At 45.1% G+C, this 20,498-nt stretch overlaps 1 protein-coding gene across 1 annotated transcript; it reads left to right on the top strand.

Moving 5' to 3' along the window:
• The first annotated feature begins 2,501 nt into the window (after window positions 1–2,501).
• Window positions 2,502–14,441, top strand: LOC109473525 (forkhead box protein F1-A-like). Its single transcript, XM_019773405.1, has 3 exons — window positions 2,502–3,448; window positions 3,842–4,632; window positions 13,237–14,441. Exons 1-3 carry the CDS (start codon window positions 3,183–3,185, stop codon window positions 13,365–13,367), a joined length of 1,188 nt encoding a protein of 395 aa, XP_019628964.1. The 5' UTR covers window positions 2,502–3,182; the 3' UTR covers window positions 13,368–14,441.
• The last annotated feature ends 6,057 nt before the right edge of the window (window positions 14,442–20,498 follow it).

The following is a 20,498-nucleotide window of genomic DNA, read 5'->3' as shown; positions in this document are numbered from 1 at the left end:
TCTTCACGTGTTTGTATTTTTTGGCCATCTTTTTTCACTCGTCACAACAGTAATGATGTAGCTAGCGGGTCTGTTACATAATGAATGGGATAACAAGCTTTGATGCACATATGGTACCACGAGTTTGGGTTACAAAATATACTACAAGCTAAGCAGATCATTTGTCAATTTTGAATTTATGTTTGACTCATAAGGTATAACTTATCTCTATCTTTTAAACGGACATTATTTCCTGTGTCCTTGTTTTATAGCCTGAAAACGGTTGACTGGCGTTACAAGTTATAAAGGTGATCGATTACACATATATTACCTCAGACAGTCATAAATATTTAGATCTCTTTTAATCCTGACAGTTATCCTATTTTCTCGCCCAAGGGCTCGTGTTAAAACCCCATCGAACACGGATCTAGGTATGAATAACAACCCTCCAGTCTGCTGCAAAGGCAAAAGCTGCATAAACTTTTATTGTCTTCCTTTTCCTTCTTTTGTTCTTTCTCTCTGCGTGTCTGAGGCGTTTGGTGGATTTATAACCGCCAGGAAATGTGGAAACCGCGCGCCTGCTGCCCTGGCTGATGTCGGAATCTCGGCCAGTCGTTCTGTGACTCACACGGACTTCTGGGGACCGATAAGCGTGAGGAATAACCTGCGAGAAATCGTTCTACATGGGGTCAACTCTGATGGGCAGGGAGATAGGGCTGACAGCACCGCCGCCAAACGTGACACGCACTTTCTGCGCGTCTGGAGGCGAACTTGGCAACACCGCAACGGAATGCAACAGACATTCTGTTACATGCTAGTCTTTGTAACGTTTGCATAGTCATAGCTAACTAACAACTCCTTTTGGCAATCACAAAAAAGAAAACTAAATTTGTATAATATAAAAATAGTATTTTACATATTCGCTTCAGAAATCACATTGATAAGATATGTTTTGAACACCGCCGTTCTAGTTATTTACGTTTCTCGTGAGGCTAAAGCAAGGGTGGGATCGAGCAGGGAAATTTCTAATGAGGAGAAAAGTATTTAAAGAAGCGATGATTGATGAGGAATACAACTGAGTGACGGGGGTGGGCCCCCCGGGGCCGCGAGGTGTTGACAGACGTGACTCCCCCGGGGTAATGGAGTAACAGCGGACTGTTATTTCAAATCTGGCATACTGTCGGCAGATTATGGAACCCATTACTTAGCACCAGTCATATTTGAAACATAAAAAATCTCAAAAATAATAAAACCTACCAAATCGCTATGAACATAATCTTGTGTCAAATTTCTAGTAAGTAGGTCTGGAAATCGTATAACTAGCATGCGTATGTTTTCACGTTTACAAACCCTATATTGTACGAGTGTTATATATATGCTGGATGCTGCCACTTCCTACCCCCTACACGAGTACACCTTTCTATTTTCTGTGCACTTTTTTGCTGTATGTCGTGACAGAAAATTTGCCTGCTATTGTTGATATTCAGCATTTTGTAGTGACCAATTTTTCAAATTTTCTCAAGAGTTATTTTTTCAGCCAAACGAGGAAGTGTGTCACTTCTCAAATCCGCCCGACGGGTCCTTATCAAATCTGTGACGTCATGATGAATACAAGACTGGCAGAACGTTGGGAGAAGTTGCTGTTACTGTTACAACACTTCACGTCTTGCGATGTTTCCTCCGATAAAGTCTTCTTACGCGACAGCTGCAGCATGAATGACTTTGAACATGAAATGTCTTTGTCCCTTAAAAGATCATTCAACCAAATGTGGAAGCAATCAGTGAACACTGCCTAAACGCCGAAACTGATACAGTAACTACAGGTCACTCCGTGTTTTATACGTTTATTTTCTATGGGACAGACCAAGTGAAATCGTTCCTCGTATAGCAAATGACTAATAGTAATACTGAGAAAAGTACTGGAAAAACAAGCTTGTCATCGCGGGGATAACGTAAGAGGGTAGCTGTCGTGTGCGCCAGTCTTTCCGAAATTCCGGGAAGAGATATACTGCTAAGGAAACGCGAACGAACAGCGCACACGAAGGGGAGGACAGGTTTCCCGCCGATTAGTCAGACAAGTGTGACTGTTAGTTATTACGTGGAACAGTAGACGGGATGGAGGAGAGATAAGGGAAAATCTGGCTGCCAACTTTCTACATCTGCGTCCCCAATCTCTCCGCCTGAATGGCGCGTTGTGGGTACCGGTGACATAAACCATGTGCTCGGGACGACGCTCGTCAGGCCCCGAGGCCCACCCCGACAGCAGTCCCGCTATACAGACTTGCCATTCATTCGTTGTTTTTAATAGCAAACGTTTAAGACCAGCGCGTTTTCGCCCGTGTCTAGTTTCACGGGGGCTGTCCGAGGTATCGCCTGTGCTCACACACCTGTGCGTTAGAAATATGTCCCGAGTATGCGGGGGCTCAGGTAGGGTCAGGACACGGCGGGCCTCAACAAGTTTCAATGGGGCAAGACTTTTTATAGAACTTTATACCGACTAAGTCAGAGGGGCTTAGCGAGAAGTCCTGAAAAACAATACTCTGTAACTTGGGGTGACCACATTAGTGAAGGAATTAGGCATCCCCGGGTGATTTACCGAACGAGCTGGTAAAGTTTGGAAAGAAAACAAAGTGGGAATGTGTGCGGACCTACCAGACCCTGCCACCCCTCCGATGGGCGCGGAATGGTGCTGGTCCGTCGATGTGGGGGGCGGGCTCTGAGCAGTTTTTCTCACGTCCGGACAGTCCCGGGCTCCACATCGCGATCTGAGTCGCAGATAAGGGCCAGCCGGGCAGGGAAGCACCACAGTGTCACGCCACACTCCGCAGGACCAGGCCGTCTCTTACACTGAGCATCTCGGACACTCATTATCACTCACTAGGAGAACGTCGCCGGGATCGGACGTGTGCCTCAGAACCTCCCTCCACCACTACCTGTCCTCTCGCGGATCCGTCTGCGTCTAGTCATACACAGAAGTTTAAAATATTTACTGCGCCCGGGATTGAGCTGCGCGCTAGCGGCAAGGACTCCCTCCTATCAATCCGCCTTTATTTGTATACACGGAAGAATTGGGGCTAACGAACCGTAGACTTCGGGACGATCCTGGTTCTCTCTCCCGCCGCTGTTCAGTTAGGCTCAGGACTGACACATCTGTCGGATTTTATTTTGTATCGAGACGCCGAGGACTTTCGGATATCTTCAGCATGACTCAGGAGGGAACGGTAGAGAACATCCAGCCCACGGAGACCGCCACCAACACAACCCTGAACGGGGAAACCACCACGGCGACGTCGGCGACCCCGTGCGACGAGAGCGGCAAGAAGAAGACCAACGTCGGCGTGCGTCGACACGAGAAACCGCCCTACTCCTACATCGCGCTGATTGTCATGGCCATACAGAGTTCCGCCACCAAGAGACTGACTCTCAGCGAGATCTACCAGTTTCTACAGCAGAGATTCCCGTTCTTTAGGTGAGTACACGAGAAGGGACCAGCGGGGGGAAGATCCGTTCTTCTGGGAAATAGACAACAAGCAATGAGTAAACACTTGAGGCACTAAATCTGCAAAATATTTAAGTCTGCCCTTTGAAGTACAGATATTTGGTAATCCTCAACAAGTACGTACAATCTTTGCTGCTAGTGCTAGCAGTGTTTTGTTTTGAGAAGAGTTTCTCCCCAAAACTGTCTTGAATCAGAACAAGGCCAGTGTACACCCTGGCCAGTGTAGATTTAGAGAAACATTATAACCAAGTCTTGTACAGAGGGGGGAAATAGGAAACGTAGTCTGGTGTTTAAGATAATATAGCCTACAAATTGGTTTTGTGTGTTTTAGTATGATTATCATGATGTACTTTTGTTCACCAGGGGTCCGTATCAAGGATGGAAGAACTCAGTACGACACAACCTGTCGCTGAACGAGTGTTTCATCAAGCTGCCGAAGGGCCTGGGCAGGCCGGGGAAGGGACACTACTGGACAATCGACCCCGCCAGCGAGTTCATGTTCGAGGAAGGGTCGTTCCGCCGGAGACCGCGCGGGTTCCGCCGTAAGTGCCAGGCTCTGAAGCCTTACGGCATGCTGAACAACATGGTGGGGTCTGCCTCCATGCTGGGGTACGATATGTTGTCGGGAAGCCAGGGCACGGGCACCTCGCCGCTCCAGTCCCTGTCCCCGTGCAGCGCCAACTCGCTGAACGGTATGGTCAACTCCACCCAGGGCCTCATGGACACCACGGGACTCATGAGCTACACGTCCTCGATGCCTGGCAGTCTCGGCGGGAACCTCAACCAAGCACCGCACGGTGCCGCGGGAGTCGGCGGGACAGGCAGTGCCTACATGCCGAGCTGCTCTGTCGGCATGTCCGCTAACGACTACGGGAACGGGCCCAACACGGTCTTCACGTCGCAGACCACCGCGAGCTTGGACAACATGTCGTCGGGCTACACGATGTCCTGGGCCCCCGCGCCCACGGGGCACGCCCGCTACATCAAGCAGCAGCAGGACTGTGGGGTGGGGAACACCGTCAGCCCCACCCCTGCCGCCGTGTCCCCACCCATGCACGCCATGACGCCCGTGACCCAGGGGGAGACGGTACAACAACAGCAGCAGCAGCATTACCTGCCGCAACACAGCACACAGGACGTGTCAGACATGGCAGGTGAGGAAAAACACACCTTCACTCTTCTCTAGCTTTAACTACAAACAACCCTACCTTTTCAGGCATACTATTCTCTTCAGTTTGTCTTTATACCAACCGTCATTGCTGGTCTAAGCACGTTTCACCCCCGTACACACTGGCCTTTGTGGTCTACGACTACATCCAAACGAACGGTACATGTACACCAAAGTAGCAAACAAATGTGTAGTGTGTACAGTCACAATACAGCTGAAACCCTGGCATCATAATAAAGGGGTTTAATCCTGTCCTCGAGCTCGCCCGATCGGGTATTCCGTGCCGATATGCGGGATTGTAACGCCTGGAAATGATTTACAAAACACGGCGCGAACAGGCAGAAATTATCGGGACATCTCGGGGCAAATCAACGATAACATCTCCCCCACCGCCCACGTTGGAGGCCAGCTTTAAAAATCATCGTCAAAACCAAATGCCCACTTATATCGTATTCGCACTTTTTTTACTATCTTGGCGCAGTGTTTACTGTCTTAAAATCGCCTTGCGTAGTAAACAGCGAGCGCCGCAGTCCGGACTATTCCTACAGATTCCGATCTGGTTCAGACAGGAGCCAAAGTCCCCATGTTCAATTATCTCCCACCTTGGTTCCAATTTCGAGGGTCTACGGTCCTACAAGACCCCAATTACTCAATGTCTGTGCGGTACGCCTGTCTGGACGCTCGGCTGCCAGACGGGCTCGCCTTTGATATGAACTTGAAGTTCTCGAATATAATGTCCAAGTTCGTCTTGAATGGAGACACGGCTAAGTCGGGAACCTGTGCCTTTTGTAGAACATTTTCTGTCTGGGTTTTGGGACGGGAAGTGCGGCATTTGTTGTGTGGGATCTTTAGTCTCGGTTCACGTCATAATCTTTCCAATGTATGCGCGGTGTTGTGATATGCCCACTCCCTCGCTCCTTCATTTCCGCACCTGGTTATAACTAGAAGTCCTGGCGTGTCGCGGCATGGCCAGGTGACAATTTAAGCGGCCGTTTACCGTTCTCGCTTTACAGGTGTGCATTTCAAGTGCCTTTGAAGTGCTGGCTACATTGTAGGCATTGTTCTTCGCCACCATGGGCCCTCGGCCCTCAAGTGTGCATGCACCGATGTACAAGATAAATCCTGCGCGGGGTATGGTGATGAAATGCTCCGCCTGTGAATGCTGGTTCTCACGGTTCGGCATAGGCAAAGTTAGCCAGCTTATGGCATACAAGTTCTTCATCACCTGCTTTTGTCATCCTCCAAGTGCAACTGCAACGTAGATGTGCGTTTTCAAGTGCAAGTGTACTCTGGAAAGGTACACACTCCTGACTCTAGTTTATCCCTTTCGCGAGCCTTTTTGTTTGTTTATGGGGGACAGTACCCTTGAAAATGTAGACTAAGTACATACATTCTCCACGTCTATATCCATTGAGACAACTTGAGGAAATCATGAACTATGCCATTGGTCTTAAACTTCAGTAGATCCCTTGAAACCACGTATCTTGTTACCTGTGAATACCGTGTGTTTTCTGTGAGGAAACCCCTGTACACCTCGCCCAACCACCGTGACTCTACCTACCATTTCTCTCAAAATAGTTGTAGCGGGAACAGTAACATAAACTTGTAGTATTTTCCGACTGGTAGACAAACGCACACTTTTTGTAAGACACAATCACGTTAGGTTGAGGCCATTTACTGTTTTGATTCCCCGTCCGACTTTAAACTTTGCGGTGGTAAAATGAAGTTTGGGTCTTTCCTCAGTTGGAATTAAAATCGGCTCATGAGGTGTGCGAAGCTATTTCCGCGCAAATGTCGTCTGATTCTGTTTCCCGCCGAGGGAGTGTAGTTGATGGATCAGGTGGCGAGCAGGGAACGGTTTCTCCAGATCTCCCGGGCCCTCCCTCGCGCTCTGGAACACATTACGGCCGTTTGTACGACTTGTTTTCTGGCTTGTTAGGGAGTTGTAATGTTTTCCCGCAATTCTGGTCAGTAACTCTCCGGTTACAAGGCGTGGTTTCCTGGTGCATGATCGTCCCTTGTGCCCCTCTCTCTGTATCCCCATTTTACACAATGTTTTTCTTAGTAGGCTTTCCCATCGAAGGTCGTCGAACACAAAGCCGGTTCAGACTTAGTCCGTGAGGTGTTGAGGTACATTTTGCTATTTTCATTTTCTTTCATCCTTCACAATTTCCGTACCAGGTTCCTATTGGGATTTAGGCCTCCGGTTCCTCCAAAACTATTAGGAACAACCAATTCTATAATTTTTAGGCCTACAAAAGGTCTATAGATGAATCGACGTATGATACCTGTCAGAATATTAAATATCCTCTACAAACATTTACTAACAGCGACCAAACCACGTCCTTTCCTCCAAGGCCTTGTATGTTTCCTTCCAAGATAATTCATCTCTGTGAGGGCTGCCATTGTCACTTTACATCTCCGCAGTGCTGATACAGTGGGAGGTGCCCTACAGCCATCCCTGGCGCGAGCACAAACACCAGAACGTGGCATTACTATTTATTCACCGGACCCTGTAGCTATATAAAGAACAAGAATCCACGGCCACGTACAACAAAGTAACAGTAGCCTGGAACTGGAAGTGGCTACTCACACGTTTATGTGTCTAGGAGCCCGAGCGCTCTATCCAACTTAGTGTCCCAGAACCCAGTAATGCTACAGGCTCTACTAAACTACTTGTATATATTGGCTAAAATATATCCTGTTTTAGCTTCTAAAATTGCTGTCTTCTACACTCATTCTGTCCCACTCACAAAGAAAATTACCAGCCATGTAGATGTCTTTAGGGGATCATTAGAACACAAGGTTGGTTATTTATTACCGCACGTTGTAGTCTTTGCCGTACCCTTACACACATTTGCTTCCTCCCGCGGGTTTTCTCTGGGCTGAGTTTTCCATCTGGTGGCCGGATTGTACACTGAGAAAACGTTTTAAGGCAGACTGTGACCCCGGTGACCATTGTTTGTCTACGATTGGTGACGGTACGACGTTCCCTTGATACAAGAGAAGCCATTTTAGAAAGGCTACGTGAGTTTGTGATGTCCGCAAAATCAAAGACTGAAAAAACAAAAACATCTCACATAGCACACTGCCCTATGTGTGTGTAGCGACCTCAGGTTTAACATGTACTTCAACTGTTTCTCGCCACAGCTGTAGCATCTTCTCACAGATAGGATTCAGTAAAACCATCCCCTTGATTAAGGTTAGATCCCAATAAGACGATCTCCCGATGGAACCGTAACTTCCTCTTGTATCCCGGCGGTGTTCACCGTGAGACACAAGAACCTCCTCTGTTCAACCGCTAACCACAAGAAGTTAAAGTTCTGGAGTCTTTGCACGGAACCGTGGCGGGGAAGGCAATTTACGACTTATACTGTAGTCGAGGTGGGAACTATTAGGATAACGCTAGATGTAGGATTTTATCTCATATAGGATGCAACTCTTATAGTTAGTAGTAAGCAGAATTTGATGAACATTTAATATTCCGAAATGATGAAAGTCGTGCCACTGTAGTACCTCATTATCCCCTCTGTAGCCAGGCTGGGTGTTGCTTTACCCGCACAGTACAACAGGGAAGCGCCCGGGAGGTTAAAACAACAGGGACGGTTACAGCGCGTTTTGTTCCCGCTCCCTGGGCAGCACGCGTCGTGCTTTGTCCCCTGCTTTGTCGCAGGGGAAAGTGATACAAAATCCCATTCAATAATTTCTGTAACTATTAGATCGATCCTCGTGTATCTTATATAAACCGTTTCTAAACAGTTAGTCCATGCGCGGCTGTGTGAGAATACAGGGGGACAGCGAAGCCTCCTTGCGTTTGTGTCAATATAATTTGTGTAAACGTCTCACCCACTCAACACTTGTGTGTGCCACGAGCGTTTTGTATACTCCGGGCTCTAAGCTAATCGTCAGCAATCAGTCTATAACACACACAACCCACTTCTTTATTCTGGCTCCTCGATATTGTAAACTATTGTGAAGGAGTTTGTTTCTATACACGCCCTGATTTGTTAAGAAATCTAAATACAGGGCTCTCTATAGTAAACGCACGGGGAGTCGTAGTAAACTTTGAGTTCCACGTGCTTCGTTCGCACCTTCTACCCTTTAAATCGCGCCTGTTTCATAGAAAATTTCAAGACAATCATTAATATATGTTACTAATTACGTTTCTTGACCGATTGAATGTGTATCGTCGACGATCTTCCGCTAAAAAGACCTTCGCCTGTCCAAATATTTTCAGTAAATTTTCCGCGGGGACGCTGGCGTAGCAGGGAACGATGTCCTTGTGGTCTTTACAAAGCTCTGCTCCACCTAAAGTAATTAAACCCAAACACACCGTTTAGGAACATTGATGATAGTTAAGGAAAACTAGAATCGAAGTTTCCTCCCAAAATGTGTCATTTGATGGACTTTCTCATTCTTTTACGAGTTTCTTCGAGATGAGAAGGCCGGTCAGAACACCGATTCAAACTTGAACCTTGAAAAAAATCATTGGACATTGAATGGCAAGGAATTGGCAGGCGTGGTGCTTTCTTGGCCTTGTTATAATTAGAAAAGAAAGAGAAAAATTCATCTACACCGAAGCTGAAAAGTTATATACAGCGTGGCACGTACAATGTATATGCCGACGTGTATGCATTATTCTCTAGACCGCCGTGTCAAGAAAACTTTCCGGAAATTAAGTGTGACATGACCTACATGTACGTCGTATAAAATACCGTAATTCTGTTGACAAAAGGACAAACAATGTTCGGATAAACGTGTTGTATGTGGGGACACTTACTCAGAAACTCCATTATTTGTTAAACTGGTAAACTCGACAGAATATCGATCGGTACTGTCACTGTAAAAAAACTGGCAAATATTCTACGGCCTTGGCATTCATCTACACTTCATTTTATTAAATTTTCACCTACAACGTGGCCACAAATAAATGCTGATGTTAGTGTGGTTATTTTCACTTCACCAGCCGATATTTCTGTTACAACATCAGGAAGGATCTAATATTTACATACTTTGAAAGTTCATGGCAAAAATTTGTTGAAAACAGTTGCTAGCTGGGAGACATTTTTGTCGGAATACGTATCCCTTTTTGGTCCTTTTAAAACGCTATCCGATTGTCGTCTTCAACTTAAAGTATAGTAGTGTGCGATGAATCTGACGTACATTTTGGGTTTGTGGTAAAATATATAAAATATACGACCTTTCCGGCAAAATTTAGCAAACTATTGTAGTTCTGTTATTGTAGCTGTCTATGAATTATGGATACAGCGTTTTTCACCCATACTGCTATGTACACATTTGCCCTATTTCTGTAAATGTTGCTCTTTACTACACTGTGATATACTGTATGCTTTCGGGATCAAAGAAAGTTAAACTCGGAAAAAACTCTATCCGTACCATGGAATTTCTGTCGGATTTCATGAGAGATATCAGTACTTTAGCTTGTCCCACTTCCGTTCTTTGAATTCTTACATTTTGTTTGACTTCAACATCAACCCGCCTTTGAGCACCCAACGCCAAACGTGAAGTATGTAGGACATAGTTTTAAAAGTTTTCTCGAGTATCAGTCCCTTTTTTGTGCGAAAACTGCTTCTAATTCAGTAAATTACCGTCTTTTTACTCCGCTGTCTCCTGTCAATGCACCGCCATCCCGGTACAACAGGTATGACTGGCATCTTTATTGGCGAATCTGATGAAATCGTTCCGTAACCTTAACTGGAAGATTTGTAGACGTTAACTTAATCACATTCCTCGACTGCACGCTTTGTTAGGTCCTGCCATTTGCTCGAAATAATCTTTTAATCCGGTTAATTGTTTAAATCCGTCCAGATTGTTGAAAATTGTGTTAAGATAGGCCGGATAGGGATAATTCCTGTCCACGTCTCGCAGTGCAAATAGAAATATATATAGCGATTCTGTATGCCACAAAAAAGAGAGATTTAAGTTTATTTTCCATTCTTTTGTTTTTCTCCATGTTATTCGTGTTTTTGTGGCGGTAAGAGATAGCCTGTGTGCCGTCAGAGCCGAGGGTGACTTGGCCTGATCTGGTCAGGATTTGCAGAAGGTTCTTTATCTGACTGAGCCACAGATGCTGGGTGTTTTCTCCCACACTGGACTTAATACAGCTTATCTCTCTGTAAAACCGTGCATCACATATTGCCTGTCAAATGCAGTATTTGGGGTGAGGGGTGGGGGGCTCAAAATCTCCTTTGTCCATCTGGGTTTTGGTGTTTTTCAGAGGTTGCCCTTTCCAGTCCAAGATTCGGTCCAAATGTGATAGTTTAGCGTAGAAATCTCGGTTAGTAGGCTGTCCGAAGTTACTTTTCTAGTTCTCCCTAAAACTTCACTGCTCTAAAGCTTAAAGCCACAAAAAGACGCAAATGATTAGATATTGAAATACAATATATAATCATATAATTCTATAATTATATTCTATAATGTATGATATAGAAACATTTTACTGTGCCTTCTTTTGCTATTGCGGTCGCCTTTCAAAGGACCTATACGACTCCCAGTATACATGTACAGTATAGCGTATTGGCACCACTTCACAAAGTTTGAGGTATCATGCGTTAGTATATTATTCGTACAGCAGAAACGTTTTTGTTGCGTCTTGTTAGTTTTGCTATTGCAGCCGCCTTTTGCCCTATACACCCGGCCGCGGCCCAGTATGTACTAGTACATGTATAACGTGTTGGCAGCACGTCGCGTGTGTCGCCCAAGTGTGGGCTTGCTAATTTCTTCCGCACCTCCGCTATCAAATTCGGGCACATATCATCCCGGGAAAATGCCAGGACAATATGCAGCGGGCTGAGCCACGAAAATCAGACCACCCGAGGAGACGCAATCTCACGGCATCGCTTTTCCTGACTCCCAAGTACGGACCAGAAACCCCAACTCGGTTTTCAAGAGCGATCTCCTACGCAGCAATACCACCACACACATCTACGGCTCTGAAGCATTCTGATAAAGTCTGGAGTTCTCGGCTGCAACTTTGACAGAAACTTGGAGACTAAGCAAGAAGTGGATGGTGGTCATTAGTTAAACTTCTCCAACCAGACGATAACGTAACGAATGGACAATGTTGTCGGGGGCGACAGCAGATATCCCCGGACCCGTTCTGTAATACATACTCATACACAACCGGGCCGGATATAGGATACGGAACAGGAGATGGACGTGAACTTGTGACATAGTGAGAACAATGCACGGTTCAACTTTAATCCCAACAGGCCTGTCGGGTTATCTATTACACCAGACTACTGAACGTGCAACATTTAAGTAAGAAAACAATTTTATACCGGACAAAAATCACTTTCTCCTCTGTTTTCTTCAAGGGTTCGTCATTTAACCATTGACACGGCACCGATTTAATGAATGATAGTGACCAAAATTAAAGCTTTGATAGCTGTCGTAATGTACTAGAACTAACGTACTGGGTACCTTGCTTTCATAGAAATAGGGGGTCTGATATATCATATGAAACACCTCAAAAATATTGAAATGCGAGTCTAGATGCGTAGAGTATGCAGCCCGTGTGAAGCTGATTTCAGGACGAGCACCCATCAGACGTTCCCTCGGGACTGGGTGGCTCTGCCCGAGCGTCCCCCCAGGCCGTCCCAACGGGAATGGGCTGCTAGTTGTGCCCGGGCAGTCTCCGGGCCGTCCCCTCGGGAGTGGTCAGCTAGTTGTGCCCTGGCTTCCCCGCTCCCCGTGCCGTCCCTACGGGAGAGGGCGGCGCTGTGCCCGGGCGTCTCTGGGCCTTCCTTTCGGGAGTGGGTGGCGTTGTGCCCGGGTCGTCCCCTCGGGAGTGGGCGGCGCTGTACGGACTTCCCGCCGAGCCTGATTTGTCTGCACCCCGCAGCGTAACGTGTGGTTCACCAGCCCTCGACACAATACCAACACCTCTAATCTAATTAACACACAAACTTCGGCAGACTTACAATCTTGCTAAGAGGCTAATAATCCCTTTCATATGAGGACAGCTAGTGAACCTTTTTACGGAACCATGGGGCTCAAATGTCTTGAGCGAGATCTTTACGCCCTTGGCCCTTAATTTTTCTCCTCACCTTTTGACGGTCGCACCTAATTCTCCTTGACCGCCTACTTCCTTCCAAAATGTTTTCCTTTCCTCTGTTAAAATATAAACACGAAAATACAAGGGGCCTTGTTAGCAATGTCTTGTATTTTCTGCACAATAATGTGATGTATGTATATTTCGCCATGCCACTTTCTCCACAAAGCAAACTCTTGCCATGTGAATGCTTGTTGTATATTTTGGGCAAGAATGTGCTTTCCCTATACGATTGTCTTTGCAAAATTTATCGTATGATCTTGTAGATAACCTAAATAGAAAGAGAAAACTGTTCACCGTTTCTTGTGGTATATGCGTTTTTCTTGTGGTATATCTGTTATGATAAAAGTAGACGAAAGTTTCTGACCACAAATTAACTATTTTCTGTATCTGAGTGAAGACGCTGTATAACCTATTGGTTGTAGGTAAAGCTGATATCTCTCTATGTGGCGTCCACACACATCACTCGGGTGCGACCAAACAATAACGACAATGTTTCCCGTTGTGTTTTTCCAGGTAACATGTCCATGCGGGGTCTACAGTCCATGGCAGACTCCAGCATGTGCGACCGCAAACCGAGCTACCTTCTCTCCTCTCTACAGTCCAGTATACACACCGGGTACTACGACACCAAATGTTCTATGTAGATAGTCCAACGGGACTCCGTTCTATTTATACAAGGTAAAAGAGTAATGATAATGAGTATTTTGTAGTACTGCAGTGTTAGGATATCATGTGCGTACATGGCTGTATAATGAGGATAAACTATGTCAGAACAACAGCCATAGTCTCAGAAAATATCAAGTGCCTTACCGTAGATATATGGAAATCTCTTACGATTTATTGCTCATAAAACAAAACTATAAAATGAGAATTTATACGTTGAAGGATAGATAATTGTGCTCGTCTCTGACACAAGACAATGTACAATGACATAGCAGATTTACAGTGTATTCAAGCGTAATGTGTTATAGGGTTATAGTGCATTTGTATCTATGATGTTCACATTCTGCTGTGCTTTGTATTCATGAAATAGGAAATGTTTCTCTACAATATCAAACGTAGGAAATATAAGTTTGTTCTGCTGATAGCTAAAGTTGTTGTAGAACAGTGCCCAGTGTCATCATCGGCTGAAGATTTAGGAAAAATGACTTTATTGAAGAAGCGTATTTGAGGATTATGTTATTATTTTACTTCTCAAAGTTGCCAATGAAGATTTAATTTTGTACAGTTTTTTTCTTGTTTCATTCCATGTTATTTTATCACATATATATCACATCGTATATCATTAAGATTAACGTTACAAATGTATCATATCACGTAGCATGTTCTTGCATATTCTAGTCGCGAACATTCCATGTTTATAAACGATCTTGTATGTAAAGATAGACGAATGTATACAGCACTTATTTTCCTATAATTACCTGTACAGCGAGTTGATTCACATGCAGCAAAGTAGGAGCCAGATGCTGTGATACTGATAGCGATGTTTATAGTCGGAAAAGTTGAATATTTTTGTAATTAGATGATGACAGCCACTTAGAGTCTGAACTACATACCGACAACTGACATGTGTTACACGAAATCCATTTAGTGTAACGTTATAGTGGAGCTCACTCCACCTGAAACAGAGGAGACACACTTTGGAATATTTCCTTCTGTAGTATTTACATGTCCTGTGTCTGGACGGAAAGACAAAAATAAAGACCTGTATTTTGATGACCCAAAATTGCGTGTGTTGTGTGGGTAGTTTTAGTCTACAACACATGACCTCGGCATTCGGTAAGGACAATGCTCGACCTTTCTCCCTATGCAAATACAGTATTCTTAGTCTCGGATGGTCCGCCACACGGTACTTGTAGGTTGAAAGCCCCCTATCATGTTTGCTTGGGTAGGTGATCATGTAGAATGGGATGGAATGCACTAATAGCACATCCTACAACTATCCCGTCATCGTCATGTTGTAGGACAAATATTGCGTGCTGTTTTTGTGCCGTTCGTTTTCTTACTGCTAGATGAACATAGCGGTTATTGTGCACACTACTAGGACAGCTATTATACAATACTGTTGTACCAGGTACGGCTTTATACCACGCAGTTGATGTGACATTTTATTATGCCGAAGAAAGAGGGAGAGGCAGCCGGACCCGCATTTAATCTGTTTCCGTCTGTTAGCTACATTGTCCCGCGGCATTCCGTAAATACAAGCCAGACAAATGAAGCTTTGACCGCTCGATTGGAGAGGGGTAAACTGTTGGCACAACCCTCCGCTGACGGTATGCCTGTGTGTCCAGAACGCCTGCCTGGCTGCGCACATAGAAAACGCCCAGAACTTCTCTCATGTAGAAGCTCACAAGATATCCAAACTTTTCACCCCACGTAAGATTTTATGTGTAGGTGGTTGTCGACACATAGAACACTATGTCGTCACAAGACGCAGAAACAACGTTACCTTTTTACACAGGCGTTTAGAATTAACTTATTATAAAATATGTGTCTCTCTATACGACTATCTCAAACCATGGTAGCAAGGCTCTAAACTGTACAGTGAATTGGTATCCGAAAACTGCACGGTTGCCTTCTATCTATAATTTTTGAAATTTAGCCCCAAACCCTACGTCGTATGTTCAAATACTTCTGACTCTGACCATAACTGCATATTGCTCACCTTCCTAAAATATTAACCATAACACTTGAAATCTGCTTGAAATATACGATCTCTGTTGAAATTGTTTTAATTTATGCTAGATATAACATTGCATTCAAGCTAACTTCACCAATATGCCAACTAAAACGTCCTGACATATAAGCATTGCAGTGTCCTGAGAATTGTCCTACAAGGACAAAACCACTGGACTATCGCCGAGACAGTTATGTAACACTACACTGTCTATGGGTATAGATCTCAGTAACGACGCTTGAAAAAGCAGGGAGAAATTCCATAATTTTGTATAGACGTAACGTACACCCATTACCAAGTGCAGTGTCAACAACACGCTTGAATTTCAAATGTCTTCACAAGAAGAGAACGTGTAAAACCTTGTCCAGCGGCGTGCTTAAATAAACGTTAGTACAATATGCAAATGCTAAGATATACCAGACTTGTCTGCAACACATACACTTTCACCTGTGTCTGACCCAAGGGATCAGAGGAAGACCTTGAAGTGATCTTGGTGAATGGAGAACTGTATTTTACACTTTAGCTCAAATTATCGGCGGAAAGTATTGCATATTCTCAAGGGACAGGAACGTTTTCTGAGCCTGTTTGGGGTAGACACAGAAAGATGTACAAAGGTGACTGTAAGAAAAGAAAGCTACATTAGTTTAAAATACTACATTGTCGCAGACGACAGACGGGTGACCCCAGTGGCTCTTGAAAACGGAAGTGTCTTCTTACTGTTTTGAATGAGTGACACGCACACCCCATTCTCCTGTCGTATTTTGGGTAGCGGCTACATTTCGGCCTCCTCTGGCGTTATATTTTGGGTATTTTCTTTCTTGCCGTCTGCAAAGCCGCCGGTCACATGTGACAGAAAAATACAAAATTTCCACTAGAAAGCATGTTCAGAACGTGATATTGCATAATCTAATCTGGTTTGGTACGGTGTGGTATCTCTTGTACACGACCTCCTTTTTTGTAGGTTTTAGGGAGAATGTTTTCCCCCGTCACAGTGTGGCAGCTACATAATCCGGCCTGGCAACGCGTAAGTCAGTCCATTCAAGGCCAAACACTGTGTTATATTTTGGGTGAAGAAAACAAACGAAATAGAATAAATCTTGACTGCCCTAAAAGGTACGTGCGGAGGCTGGTTACTGCAGAACGTGCAGGAGGGCTCGGCACAGGTTATTTAGATCCGTTCACTGCAGAAGTAAGGGGAGCTTCTTTGGTGTTAAGAGACTTTAAATGGTGCTTTAACATAGCTGCGATAAGATCTAGTCTCCAATGGGTGGTTACTCCGTAAGAATGTGGCGGATTAAGAGCGGGAAACGTGCGGAGAAGGCCCACACGGTTCCGAGCCAGGAGGTAATCGTCACCCTACAAATGTCGCGCTAATTCCACGTGTAGCGCCTGCGGGGAATCGACGTAGTCAAATTTTCTGCTAAATTTAACCAGGCTCAATTAAAGGTAGGGTGGAGCATGGCGGACGGCGAAGCATGTTCCTACCTGGGACAGTCGAGGGAAAACAAATAGTCCCGCGGACGGACACGGTTGGTTGGTAGGAGGCCAGGGAGGCAAACAAAATACCCTAACATCACAGCATATTAAGCCGCGGGGAAATAGTGTATGTTACCATAGTCAAGTTGGAGGCGACAAAGTTAGTTTGAAACAGGTTGTCAGCAACAAGTGCATTGTATACAAAAGAAAACGTCCTACAGGCGATGTTCGTCGTTTGTAAACATTTGTTAACATGTTATATTTAACTTATCACGTATCTAATGTTACTAGAAATATGGAAACATTGTAAAAACATGACAATGCAATATTTTCCGTATATAAAACTTGCCTGCCACAGAAGTGTCATGAGCGTTATGAGTGCGTCAGGGACGCGTCGTTAGTGCGCCAGGGGTGCGTCAGGAGGGCAGCTAGCACTTTCGTTAAAAAACAACACAGAAATTGTCTATTTTCTTTCGTACCACAATGGACTGAATTGTTGCTCAATTCAGACTGAATTGTTGCCCAATTCAGACTGAATTGTTGCCCAATTCAGGTTTTAAAGGCCAATAAACATTCATAATCGTTGACATTTGACATCAGATTGACATTTAACTTTATTTCACATATTCCTCAACTCGGCCAGAATTTGATGGTCATGTAGCCATTCTGCAACCAGTACACTGTTTTTCAAACTAAACGGATGCTAGCGCTTGTCATCAAGTGTAATTCTTCCGTAAGCTGTCACATATTTGCCCCATTAAATCATCCCCAGCACCGCTAATAGGTGGAAGGACAAAGTGTAGAACTGTTCCTCTACAGCTGATTGTTTGCTTAGAAGGGCCGACCCGAACAACGCATTACCGTCACCAGTTCCGATGACAATGAAACACTCCAGAGATTTGCGAGGTTGTTTTTTTCGTGACGACAGTGTCCAAGTTGAGGGTACGTCTGTGGATTGGGGCGTTCTTATCTTACGATCTGGACGGACGTTTCACGTCCATTAATGCACTCTGACGTAACAATGACGCTGTCATTCATTCAAGCGTCAGGACACAGTGCAAGTTCAAGTTCAATGATCTGTGCAAAGTGTTTCAATGCGGCTTCAATAGAGGCGACGTTTTGTATAAGAAATGGAGGGAAGAGGGGCATTAGAACTTGGTGAATTGCTCAAAAGTTATTCAACATATATTCAAAGACGTGATGCGAAGGCGGTCCATTTAGATGCATCATTGAGTGGTGTGTTGTATCGCACACTGTAGCAAAGAACTTGAGGCTATTGTATCAGCTATGCACTACAAGAGGACAATGTGTTATCTTCGAATTCTTTCTCCAAGTGGTGTGTAGGGGAACACGTTTGAGTAATTCTCTCATCAGTTGTATTGAAAGTCTTATAATGTTAGCGTGTTGGTGTGTATCTAGTCGTAAGAACATAGATGTTCCAAATATGTCGAACACAAGGAGACTTGCACTATTGAAGGCTTGTCTCATATTCATCATTCCCACCAGGGTAGAGACAGAAGAAGTGGACTAATGGCCAGGTCCCAGGCTGTGGGACTCAGGGTAGGGCCAGGCATGGTTTGTGCTATGCCCCTGAAAACGCTGTGCAGATGTATACCAACATACGCGGGTGGTTAGTGCTGTGTCTTGGCTTGCTGTGTCAGTGTGCAGTGCTGTACGGTGCTGTCGCACCTGACGACACCATGCTGATTTACCCGTGTCATGGGTGGTTAGTGCTGTGCCTTGGTGTGCTGTGTCAAGGTACAGTGGCTGTGCTTAGCGATGCTGTGCGCGCCTGACCAGACACTCCGCTGCATCAGCTGTAATTAAGGCTCATCAGTTCCCCCCATCCCGTGTCACCAGGAGACGAGGATGGCTCCCAGCTGGCCGGGCTGCTGATGGCCGTGACGCCGCCCGGACCACCGGCGGAGAACCCCGCCTGATGAACGGGTCTGTTGTCGGCAGCTCGACACTAAAAACCCAACCTCTGATTTATGGAAGACTTTGGGACTGAACTCTAGCCCGGTAATCATTTAAATCTGGGCGTGCTGACGGGAGGGAAGCTTCCTCTCAGAAAGACGACATGTTCGTCAATCGGTAGTTCTGTTGTTGTCTCTTCTCCCTGTTTTCAAAGGAAACTTTGCATTTTGGACCACGAAAAAACACCTTCGTCACGACGCATCCCAGCAGCGATGAAGAGAATACCCCAATTATGCTATGTTTGACTTTAAGTACGATTGTAGTCTGACCTCTACCATTGCTTGCTTCGAAACACCTCTTTTTACCTACTTTGAAATTGCCAGAAGTGAACTAAAAGGGCGATTTCTTGTTCTTTAGGAAAACTTGGTAGCCATTCTTTCAATTCTGATACGAATTAATTTCCTCAAAGAAAGTACGATAGGAAAGTAAGAAGTTTTTTTACGAACGGAGATATTGCGAGCAGAACTGCGTTTACTATTGTATGTTCGGAAATGTTGGAATCATGACGTGTTGTCAACAAATTTGAGCGTCGAGAAGCTCAGTAAACATTGTTCAAATGGTCAAGTAAATTCCATCCTCATGTCTATTTGTATAGACATACCTAGTTAAAACCTAATCGATATGAATTTACAAGAACTGTACTTTTGATATGGCAAAGCGTGAACGCGCAATGTCAAAATGTGAATAGCATGAAGTTATCAAAATATGGCACGACTCAGAGTGACTTGACTTCAAGCCAAACGTACTGCTCGTGTCAGGACCAAAATGGAGCGTCGCTCACAAATGGCGAGCCGGGCAAAGTGCGTGATTTGTAGGAACCGTTAATGCTGCGGGGTGTGATTGTTTCAGGTTGTGTCAGGCAGACGGCAGGCGGACGGCGGGCCCGTCAGTTTCCCGTCTGTCAGCCGGCTGACACCCAGGAATGCCCGCGTCCATCGCTGGTCTCCCCGCCGACCTGACAACCAGCCGGACACGCTGACAGCGCAGTATTGTCTTAACCTAACTCACATACTTTTCTTTGTACACGTGCGAGTTTAAGTGTCTGGCGTGTGCCGGGAAGATTTGCGTTGTGCCTGATGCTATACCTTATAAAAAGTTACGTCTGAACATTGTTCTGTGATACTTCAGTTCGACTCTGTCATAGTTTGCCTAAGGTCGTAATCGTATACCACAATGTTAAACTTTCTGTGGGTAATGTTTCAGACATGCATGCATGTGTAACACGGACATTTTTCTTGCAAATTTTACAAGCACCGCCTCCTAAGAACGGGGCGTAACCGTCTCTATTCCCTTGTCGCATTTGAAAACGAGGAGCTTTATTTTTGTGTTCAAAAACGCCCGAAACAAAAGAAAACAGTACCCTCAGATAGATGATAGCCAGGGATGGGATAGAACTGTCCCAGTTGTTTTTCCACACGTTCTAGCCGCAGAGAAATCACATGTCAAAGGAAGCTAAATCCTAACTCGTCACCAGAAAATCCTTCTGACGCTATGTCTGAGAAAAGCGCAGTCAGTTCACGCGGATAAGTGGCGTCTTGTGGATTTGTCCAATTCAGCAAAAGTCTTCCTGACGGTTTTCCTGAGATCCAAGAAGTCCCTTAAGACCCTGATCGTTAAGCTTCTTAAAGAAAGAGGGGGGTGATCC

The sequence above is a fragment of the Branchiostoma belcheri genome, unplaced genomic scaffold, assembly GCF_001625305.1.
Source record: "Branchiostoma belcheri isolate BF01 breed outbred unplaced genomic scaffold, Haploidv18h27 scaffold3, whole genome shotgun sequence".
Taxonomy (NCBI): Eukaryota; Metazoa; Chordata; class Leptocardii; order Amphioxiformes; family Branchiostomatidae; genus Branchiostoma; species Branchiostoma belcheri.
Note: the sequence above shows the minus strand (reverse complement) of the source record. Positions and strands in the feature narration are given on the sequence as shown.

Excerpts from the sequence above, each read along its gene's own strand:
- LOC109473525 (XM_019773405.1), top strand. The coding sequence starts at position 3,183 with ATGACTCAGGAGGGAACGGTAGAGAACATCCAGCCCACGGAGACCGCC. Across the intron at positions 3,449-3,841 it reads CAGAGATTCCCGTTCTTTAG|GGGTCCGTATCAAGGATGGA; the intron begins GTGAGTACACGA and ends TTTGTTCACCAG. Across the intron at positions 4,633-13,236 it reads GGACGTGTCAGACATGGCAG|GTAACATGTCCATGCGGGGT; the intron begins GTGAGGAAAAAC and ends GTGTTTTTCCAG.